This window comes from Esox lucius, chromosome 4, assembly GCF_011004845.1.
Source record: "Esox lucius isolate fEsoLuc1 chromosome 4, fEsoLuc1.pri, whole genome shotgun sequence".
Taxonomy (NCBI): Eukaryota; Metazoa; Chordata; class Actinopteri; order Esociformes; family Esocidae; genus Esox; species Esox lucius.
The window spans coordinates 12378091-12389291 of NC_047572.1; the positions used below are offsets into that span (position 1 = coordinate 12378091).

At 40.5% G+C, this 11201-nt stretch overlaps 1 protein-coding gene across 1 annotated transcript; it reads left to right on the forward strand.

Annotated features, from left to right (window-relative positions):
- Positions 1–4507: 4507 nt before the first annotated feature.
- On the forward strand, positions 4508–8170 carry LOC105010263 (ganglioside GM2 activator). Its single transcript, XM_029119480.2, has 4 exons — positions 4508–4692; positions 4797–4946; positions 5559–5723; positions 7252–8170. The coding sequence occupies exons 1-4, from the start codon at positions 4591–4593 to the stop codon at positions 7420–7422; spliced, it is 588 nt and encodes a 195-aa protein (XP_028975313.2). The 5' UTR covers positions 4508–4590; the 3' UTR covers positions 7423–8170.
- The last annotated feature ends 3031 nt before the right edge of the window (positions 8171–11201 follow it).

The window sequence follows — 11201 nt, forward strand, 5'->3', positions numbered from 1 at the left end:
GGGATTCTCTTTTTATATCCAATCATATTACTGACCTGTTGCCAATTAACCTAATTAATTGTGAGATGTTCCACCAGGTTTTTTTTTTTAGCATTACACAACTTTTCCAGTCCCAGCTTTTTTTAAATGTTTTGTTTGCATCAAAGTGGGCATATATTTTCAAGACCCAATAAGATTTCTGTTTCTGCATTTGATAAGTTGTCTTTGCACTATTATCTATGGAATAACGGGTTTAAACAATTTGCACATCATTGCATTCTATTTTTCTTTACATTTTCCAGTGTCCAAACTTTTTTGGAAACTGGGTTGTACTTTTATTTTGGACCTTATGTCTAATACATGCATTTGTAGTACTTTATTTCTAATCTTTGTATTTTGATCATCATTTTTTACTTTAGATTCACAGACTGATCAACGATCTGTCAACATTGAGGTTTTTATGCAGAAAAAGTGACAGCTACTTCACAGGTTCACAGGAGGAGGCCAACAGTAACTGTGTCCTGGTTAGTGAAAGGTCTTTCATCTGTGTAAGTTTATAAATTAATAAATGCCCTCCAGGGCCCTAACCACTAACCTGTGTCTGTTCCCTGTTTTCCCTCTCCTCCAGGGCCCTAAACACTAACCTGTGTCTGTTCCCTGTTTTCCCTCTCCTCCAGGGCCCTAACCACTAACCTGTGTCTGTTCCCTGTTTTCCCTCTCCTCCAGGGCCCTAACCACTAACCTGTGTCTGTTCCCTGTTTTCCCTCTCCTCCAGGGCCCTAACCACTAACCTGTGTCTGTTCCCTGTTTTCCCTCTCCTCCAGGGCCCTAACCACTAACCTGTGTCTGTTCCCTGTTTTCCCTCTCCTCCAGGGCCCTAACCACTAACCTGTGTCTGTTCCCTGTTTTCCCTCTCCTCCAGGGCCCTAACCACTAACCTGTGTCTGTTCCCTGTTTTCCCTCTCCTCCAGGGCCCTAACCACTAACCTGTGTCTGTTCCCTGTTTTCCCTCTCCTCCAGGGCCCTAACCACTAACCTGTGTCTGTTCCCTGTTTTCCCTCTCCTCCAGGGCCCTAACCACTAACCTGTGTCTGTTCCCTGTTTTCCCTCTCCTCCAGGGCCCTAACCACTAACCTGTGTCTGTTCCCTGTTTTCCCTCTCCTCCAGGGCCCTAACCACTAACCTGTGTCTGTTCCCTGTTTTCCCTCTCCTCCAGGGCCCTAACCACTAACCTGTGTCTGTTCCCTGTTTTCCCTCACCTCCAGGGCCCTAACCACTAACCTGTGTCTGTTCCCTGTTTTCCCTCTCCTCCAGGGCCCTAACCACTAACCTGTGACTGTTCCATGTTTCCACTCTCCTCCAGCACCTTAACAACTACTGTAACCTGTACAAGCGAAAATAAATTACTTCTGTGGCGAGTTCCATTGCTTGGTCACAGAGTTGCAGCTAGCATACAGTATTTGGAAGGAGGTTTTGTCTTGAGCGGGATCAGTTTACGCACTCTGCTTTGGGCGGTGGGTGCAAACAACAAGTTGATGGAAGGAGACAATCAGACAAACTAAACAGCTTGCCACATACCAGAATTATATAGGATATGCAATGAGTTGATAAGGAAAATCATTGTTAATTATTTCCTGTCCAACATGACAGGAAATAATTAACAATATATTGTCAATGTGTGAGTGGTGTTCAGAAAGTGCAGAAGTTATTGCTTCTTTGCGTTAAAGATACCTTAGCAGGAAAAATTATGAAATCTCTGTGTCCACAATATAAGGAACAGACCAACTCGGAAATCATGCTCTGCTCTTTACTTACCAAAGTGGGGGGAATCCTAAAAGCATGACCCCTTGGGTACATGTACAGTATGTCACAAACCCAGACACACCAAGCCTCCAATTATATATACATAAATCCTGCAAAATTAAAAGGAAAAATAGAAGTGGGGGATGGATGGAAAGGAACTTACTGTGGTTTAGTTCTCATTATGGCCACTGTCATTTACTTCCATTTAATTTGTAAACCAGAAATGAAATTATTTAATTCATAAATAATTCCAATAAAATGAACCACATATGAAAATGAACCAAATTGAAAATAAACCTAAATGAAATCACATATAAACGTTATTCTGTGTTTTTTACACCAAGACAAATGCACTAATGGTTCAGAATCGTCTTCCAGTGTTACACTCCGGTAAAATGGTCAGATAGAGCAAAGAAAGACCTAGAAAAGCTGTTATTCAACACAGACCAGCATGATTTCTCCTCAACTTCAAACACAGTGCTAAGAGTCCCACCATCAATAACAGGTGTCAGATTAAAAGTGAAGTGGTCAATTTGAGCAACACTTGTACGTTGGAAATTCTGTAAAATGTATCATGTCTGCATAGAAAAAACTTTCCTCACCAGACTAACCACATTGAGGTTTCTACAGTGAAGTTGTAGAGCCATTTCATCATGGAATGCTCCTCCACAAGAGGTTACTGAGGTTTTGCTTAATAAAAGGATAAACATTTTTAATCTAAGGACTTACCCTATTCCTAAAACTTTAATTTAACTTTTGAGCTAATCCAAGAAAATGAATGTACAGGTGCTGGTCATAAAATTAGAATAGAATCAAAAAGTTGATTTATTTCAGTAATTCCATTCAAAAAATGAAACGTGTATATTATATTCATTCATTACACACAGACTGATATATTTCAAATGTTTATTTATTGTAATTGTGATGATTAGACATTTTAGAAATGTTGGCCAACTGAAAAGTATGAACATGAAAAGTTTGAGCATGTACAGTACTCAATACTTAGTTGGGGCTCTTTTGCCTGAATTACTGCAGCAATGCGGCGTGGCATGGAGTCTGTGGCACTGCTCAGGTGTTATGAGAACCCAGGTTGCTCTGATAGTGGCCTTCAGCTCTTCTGCATTGTTGGGTCTGGCGTATCGCATCTTACTCTTCACAATACCATAGATTTTCTATAGGGTTATCGTCAGGCAAGTTTGCTAGCCAATTAAGAACAGGGATACCATGTTCCTTAAACCAGGTACTGGTAGCTTTGGCACTGTGTGCAGGTGCCAAGTCCTGTTGGAAAAGGAAATCTGCATCTCCATAAAGTTGGTCAGCATGAAGTACTCTAAGACTTCCTGGTAGACGGCTGCGTTGACCTTGGATCTCAGAAAACACAGTGGACCAACACAAGCAGATGACATGGCACCCCAAACCATCACTGACTGTGGAAACTTTACACTGGACTTCAAGCAACGTGGATTATGTGCCCCTCCTCTCTTGCTCCAGACTCTGGGACCTTGATTTCCAAAGGAAATGCAAAATGTACTTTCATCAGAGAACATAAATCAGCAGCAGTCCAGTCCTTTTTGTCTTTAGCCCAGGCGAGACGCTTCTGACGCTGTGTCTTGTTCAAGAGTGGCTTGACACAAGGAATGCGACAGCTGAAACCCATGTCTTACATACGTCTGTGCGTGGTGGTTCTTGAAGCACTGACTCCAGCTGCAGTCCATTCTTTTTGAATCTCCCCCACATTTTTGAATGGGTTTTGTTTCACAATCCTCTCCAGGGTGCGGTTATCCCTATTGCTTGTAGACTTTTTCCTACCACATCTTTTCCTTCCCTTCGCCTCTCTATTAATGTGCTTGGACACAGAGCTCTTTAGCAATGACGTCTTTTGGACAGTTGTCAAGTCAGCAGTCTTCCCCATGATTGTGTTGCCTACAGAACAAGACTGAGAGACCATTTAAAGGCCTTTGCAGGTGTTTTGGGTTAATTAGCTGATTAGAGTGTGGCACCAGGTGTCTTCAGTATTGAACCAATATTCTAATTTTCTGAGATACTAAATTTGGGGTTTTCATTAGTTGTCAGTTATAATCATCAAAATTAAAAGAAATTAACACTTGAAATATATCAGTCTGTGTGGAATGAATGTATACATTATACAAGTTTCACTTTTTGATTGGAATTACTGAAATAAATAAACTTTTTGATGATATTCTAATTTCATGACCAACACCTGTATATATCAATAGTGTTTAAAAATGATATTGAATTATAGAATAATACTAATATAATCAATAGTATGTTGTCTTGCAAAAGTATGAAAATGTGTGCACTTAGAAATTTTTTCAATCAAGGAAAGAATTACAGCTACTTCAATGGTTCATGGATAGAGGCCCATATTAAGGTGACTGTGTCACTTCACCATAATTACAATTTTGACATTTTGAGCTTATGTGTGTTCTAGAAATAAAACAGAATGAAATTTCAATGTAACATTCGTAATATGAGAAAATGTATCAGAGGTCTCAATAGTTTTGCAAGGTACTGTAGATCAAAAAAATATATTGATTTTAATACATTTAATTTCTGTTGGCAGTAAAATCAGTCCGTACAGTAGAACACCCTCTGTAGGCGTATCTTCAAGTGGGCTGTCTCAGTCACTGAGCTGTATCTGTTTTAATTGGATAAAAACAGAAGTGAGACTGGATAAATTGGACGACTCTGTAGTGCACTTTCTGAAAACGTTTTTGGATCTTGTAATTATATCTAGTACTAATTTCATTTGAAAGTGCTAATCTTGAATTAACCTCTTTTAGCACAATGAAGTATGTTCTTGTTGTGATAACACTGTGCATTGCAATGTTAATGCCAGTAAACTGTGCAATGAATTCAGAAAAAACACACACAAGATATTCTGTAAAGGTAAGTAAAATTCGATTACATTAGCACTCTGTTTCATGTGTTTTACAACCATATTTTGTTCGGTTACATCAAGTGGCTAACAAGCCTTTCCTTCATATCCACAGATGTCTGCGTTTTCATGGGACAACTGTGAAAGAAACAGCCCAATAGTTGTGAGTTCTCTGACTGTGTCCCCGGACCCCATCACCATCCCAGGGAACCTAACTGGCAGTGCATCTGTTTCCACAACGGTTGACCTGGCCAGCCCCCTCGCTGTAAGTACCACCGTGCATCAAGCACAGGCATCCTACTTTAGTGTCTTGAATGCACCGTGGCGAAACAAGTTGCACAAAGGTCATTTCAATTGAGCGTGACAACAACTGCGCATGCAAAAAAGGGTAAAAAAAAAACGTTTTTATTATCAAAATAGAATTTCAATTTTATTCTCAAAATAAAATGTTGACCACAATAAAAAAATAATGAGGTTAAAGAAAATAAAAATCAGGATTTCTTTTTTTCAATATGAGGCCACAGTCACAGACTCAATGAAGAAAACTAGGCTAAGTGCTCTGACTATACTAAGCTAGTGATCAAACAGGGAGAATGATCGGAAGGTAGAAATGTATGTCAATAGTTAAGTCAATAAATGTGGCGTAGCTTGCATTCCAACACTGCAGTTATAACTTTTTTCAGTACAAAACCAAAAAAGAATAGTTAAGGCAGTAATCTAATAATTAGAGCAGGTATGATGTAATCCATTAAACTTGAACATGAATCTCCCAGTTTGATATAATTCTGACCAACCTTATCACATTGGTTAATGTGTGTTAACCAAAGGACCCCAAGTCTAATCTTCTATATCTGGTTTAAATGTTTTGTCTTTCTAGGCAATTATATCCGTGGAGAAGAAAACCTTTGGGACCTGGATCAAGATCCCATGTGATATCTGCACCTACACAGACGTGTGTACTCTGTTGAACCAGCTGATGCCACCAGAAGAGGGCTGCCCGAAGCTCTTCAATGGCCAAATATGTCACTGCCCCTTCAAAGCTGTGAGTCTCGTGTTCATGGGTTTGCTCAATAGGGCACAATTATTTGAAATGATTTTGCCATAGAAAATGAAAGCATTTGTTTTTTTGGTCCATGTGGTCCCTCTGTTGCTCTACCTTTCCTTAAGTTGGATACCATTTGAAAACAATCTGACTTGACACATGCTTCATTAACTACAGGCTTTGACTTATTGTGAAAGTGCTTGTTTATTAATCAAACAATTGCAATAACGTAAACATTACATTCATTCCTCAGTCAACCAATTCATTACAGAATAGAAGCTCAACAGCTTGTAGCGTCCCATACTAGCTGCAATGTAAATTCAATTAGCCAGCTGCTGTAGAATCATTTTTTATTCAATCACAGAGAATCATCAAAAGTGACTGCTTTGTTCTGCCTCGTGTCTACGCTGTATGGAGACAGATCAACTGTAATGTACGGTCACTGTCCTAGCCCGATGAGAGCTCAAAATGATGCCGTTCCTAACCAGAATAAGGGAGTAGGAACGCTCATGAACGGACTCCTTCAGTTTGTGAGGATGGTGGTTGAGGTCACAGTGGCCCACATTTGAGGGGGTGGGACAGGAAGTGCCCAGACTGCTTATTTTGGTCAATGATTATGGCCACCTAAAAGCTGAGATACACTTCCTGGGTTCAGGCTCAGTCCTAGAGATTGGAGTGGAGCGGAGCTGGGTTGTTTCATGAGTGGAGTTTCTCAGAGGGAGTTTCAGTGAGAACCTTCCGGCCGACATGTAGATAGTAGTGGTAGTGGGGCAGGCTGAACCTATGTTTGTGGACCACATGGTCCAATTAACTGAACCATATCAGCTCAGGAAGTACGGTGACCCTGGTTGCCTCAGGAAATGTTCCTTCGACCAGTTTCCTGCATCCACATGCAGAGTTAACAGCTAATGACAAACCTAGAAGATATACTAGAGAAATTGAGCGTCAGGAATCATAATCAGCCATCAGCCATTAAGGAATGGCTCCTTTGAAAGAAAGAACAGTTGCAAGTCCAAAGGCAGCATCCAAGATTCACGAATCACAGAGGTTCAGGAAATAAGCAGGAAGAAACCTGGCTTGTGTCGTAGTAGCAGGTAGAACATGGCATTGGCACAATGCTGAAAGCGAGGCAATGCAATGGCTGTGGTAGGGCTTTAGGGTAAGACAAATCTTCAGTCGGGTAGTTGTCAGTGGTCAAATATGGGGTCAGAGGGAAAAGTAATTTAGAACTATGAACATGAACCACATCGGTCTTACCGAAGGCTATAAGGAGAACGAGGGGAGCATGATGTTTGGGACTGGCTCAGCTGTTCAGCAGGAACAGCCACAAGGTGAGGGAAGCTTAGGATCACGTTCACCAGACCACAACAGCAGAAGTAGAGCCAGGATGCAGGACAGGTTGGATGGGGGTTTTCTTCCCTCCTGGGAAGGTCTGGAACTAAATTAATACACCACAGGATGTGGTTCCACTGGAAGTGGCACACAAGAACTTTTATTGGTTTAACCTCTGTGTTCTTTCTTCTCCAAGGGGGAGTACAAAGTGTCAAAGACTAACGTCTCCATCCCGGACCTGAACCTGCCTAGCTTCCTGACCAATGGAAACTACAGGGTACAGGGAGTCTTGAGAGCTAAGGAAAAAGTGCTGGGTTGCCTTAAAGTGTCCTTTGCCCTTCAATCTAAAAAGTATGGCGGACGTTAAGGTTTAATCGCTTAAGTTGAATCATAATGCATGGCTGCTTACTGCACTGCTATAAAAGTAGCAATCTAAGGGTTTCTTTTAATGTTCAGTTTTTGACATGTATAATTTTAGTCATTTCTTGTAATGGGAATTTCACCGCCTGTTGGCTTGTACTGCATGTGGGCAATTCTCGTCAGTACCTGTCATTTGAAATATCATTATTTTGTTGTGCTGTATTTCATTTTAAAACCACCTTGCACTTGTGTGTCCTGGTTAGTGAATTATGTCACAATAATGGTAAACCTCTGCAACTTGACAGTATGGGCACAAGATGGCACTAGAGGTTAAATGTTGTTAAATCACATGACACGGTGGGGGTCCTGAGAAGAGGAATACAGATTCAAGGCTTGATTTCACAAACCGGTAGTTTCTCAAGATTCGGTGCAAATTGTGTGGGCTTATGTGATAAGTACTCACATTTCATTTGACTTTCAAATCAAGTTACATGGTTAGTACGTGGTACATTGAAAAGGTCCACATTTTTTGTGGGATAGGATGAAAAAAATCACAGAGCATCATATAACCTGTTAACCGGTTCCCATGCCCTTATAGTAACGGTCCGGTTCCACTTTCATTCCCAGTTTGGATTCTGTTCCACAGCCCATTCAATCCTATGAGTGTACAGTTCATGGTCATGTTCATTAGTCCAACATCATTTGAAACGGCTTTGCAATAGAAAACAATAAACAGTGTTTCTTAATGGACAAGTCCTCCTGTATCTGTTCATTTTCTTTCATTTGGTGGCGGTTGAAGACTTAAATGCTTTTAAGGCCAATTAGCATGGTGGATTATGTCAAAAATATCTGTTCCTCCAGTGGTTGAGCCTCCGGATACTTCCCTCTTTTATATCGCCTAGTGCCAAGCATTGGTTGACTTTTGATAGCACTGTGTATTACTTGTAAGCAACAAGAACTTGTTTTGTCAAGTATCATACTCAAAACCATAAACACTTCCACTCTGCTTTTGATTTCAACATGGTTGTTCTGTTTTCTCAAGGAAATGTTTGCATGTAACATGTTGCATATGTACATTCACTGGCTGGTTGTATTGCTTTATCCATTCGCATAATACAATGAAACAGTTCAAACTGCAGGAGTGTACATTAAGTCAGCACGCCTATACAGGTGCTGGTCATAAAATTTGAATATTATCAAAAAGTTGATTTATTTCAGTAATTCCATTCAAAAAGTGAAACTTGTATAATGTATACATTCATTCCACACAGACTGATATATTTCAAGTGTTTATTCCTTTCCATAATGATGATTATAACTGAAAACTAATGAAAAACCCAAATTCAGTATCTCAGAAAATTTGAAATATTCCAATATTGAAGACACCTTGTGCCACACTCTAATCAGCTAATTAACCCAAAACACCTGCAAAGGCCTTTAAATAGTCTCTCAGTCTAGTTCTGTAGGCTACACAATCATGGGGAAGACTGAAAACTTGCCAGCTGTCCAAAAGACGACCATTGACACCTTGCACAAGGAGGGCAAAACAAAAAAGGTCATAGCTAAAGAGGCTGGTTGTTCACAGAGCTGTGTCCAAGCTCATTAATAGAGAGGCGAAGGGAAGGAAAAGATGTGGTAGAAAAAAGTGTACAAGCAATAGGGATAACCGCACCCTGGAGAGGATTATGAAACAAAACCCATTCAAAAATGTGGGGGAGATTCACAAAGAGTGGACTGCAGCTGGAGTCAGTGCTTCAAGAACCACCACGCACAGACATATGCAAGACATGGATTTCAGCTGTTGCATTCCTTGTGTCAAGCTACTCTTGAACAAGACACAGCGTCAGTACATTTTGCAGTTCCTCTGGAAATCAAGGTCTCAGAGTCTGGAGGAAGAGAGGAGGGGCACAGAATCCACATTGCTTGAAGTCCAGTGTAAAGTTTCCACAGTCAGTGTTGGTTTGTGGTGCCATGTCATCTGCTTGTGTTGGTCCACTGTGTTTTCTGAGATCCAAGGTCAACGCAGCCGTCTACCAGGAAGTTTTAGAGCACTTCATGCTGACCAACTTTATGGAGATGCAGATTTCATTTTCCAACAGGACTTGGCACCTGCACACAGTGCCAAAGCTACCAGTACCTGGTTTAAGGAACATAAATAGCCAAAATAAAACGTGTGTCAGCGTCCAATTATTTCTGGAGTTAATAGTATATTGTTGCTTTTTTTTTGTCTGGCTATATTTTTGCTTATATATTTTTCTTTACTCTCACTAGGTACTTATAAATGCCATGTCACAAGAATTATTGTGCAGGATGACACTGTGATGGTCGGTGCATTTGACAAATAAACCTTGAAACTTGAGAATAAAGAGATTGGGCCACAATAACATACTCAACCATATGTCATAATTTGGGTTGAATTGTTGACAAAGCATCTTGCAACACTGAATTAGAACTACAAGCTGATTTGAAGAACAATTTTAGCACACACTATTTACTGCACACAAGCAATACATTTTATATAGTATGAATCCAAAGAATTGCTGACAGAGACAAGAAAAAGCCCAAAACACAATGTAAACAAGCCTGCAGAAAATCCTTATGGGAAAATGTCTTGTGCACCAAAGGTTCTGTTATCTTAACATTACAACATTAGCTGTACTGTTCAGATCGCTAGGTTGGACAAAAACAGCTCAGGGGCAGTACTGTGGATATACCTTACTCAACACAGTTGCCCTCAAATCAAAGTCTGTGCTAGAAGTGAAAAAAAGCACAATAAAAATTGCAAGCATTAGTTTAAAAAATTTGATGCTGGGGGTTGGTGTATAGGGCTGTAGATATGCAATAGAAAACATAATCATACCAGTTCATGATAATGTGGCCACACTGCTGTCAGGGCCAGACTGGCAATTTAGCCAGGACATGTTTTGAGAATTCTCAGATTTTTGTAGTTAAAGCAGGATATAAAATGGTAAATAAAGACACAAGATAGACAGTAAATAGTGATAAGTGTATTTTGAATGCTGCAATTCTAAAGGGTCCTCATTTAGTGTGTGTGTGTGTGTGTGTGTGTGTGTGTGTGTGTGTGTGTGTGTGTACATGTTCTATGTGTGGGATCAATTCCTTTCCAATTCAGTCAATTCAACTGAACTTAATTTAAAACTGATGATCTCCATGGCCTCCTTTGAGATTATTTTTTCAGTAAATTTAAATTTCAGTTAACTTCCAGAATTTCTAGAAATTAAATGGACTTGACCCCAAACATGAGTGATGATAATGCTAATTAATGTCAGGGAATATCAGCAGTGTCTCCTCCTTTCTGGATTAGAGTCTACAGAGGAAGCATTTGGGAGATTTGAGGCTGTCTCATCACCACTTCTCATCGTTCTGGAGCCATGTGCTGTCCATCAGAATATGGCCATGCTGGGTGAAGAACTGCCAGTGGGCTTTGTAGCGCTGGTCTCCTGCATCCTCCCCTAAGTCCCAGAGCTGCAATGACAGCTTCTCATCAGGCGTGTTTAGGAAGTTCATAAGGTCAGCTGCAGCGCCCATCTGCTGGATGTCAATGGCCCTCTGTGTGATGGTGGAGGCTAGGTACTTAGCTAAAGGGGCACTGAGGTGTTTAGCTGGTGAAGTCATCTGAGGTTGACATTGCAGAGAGCGGCCCCAAACGCTAATTCTGTTGTTCTTAAACTCCAGAGAACAAGGTGCTACAACTCTGTCAAAATAATTTCCATGCAAAATGTGTTTCCATGCAAAAAAGTCGCCATCACCATTTGAACTCACAAA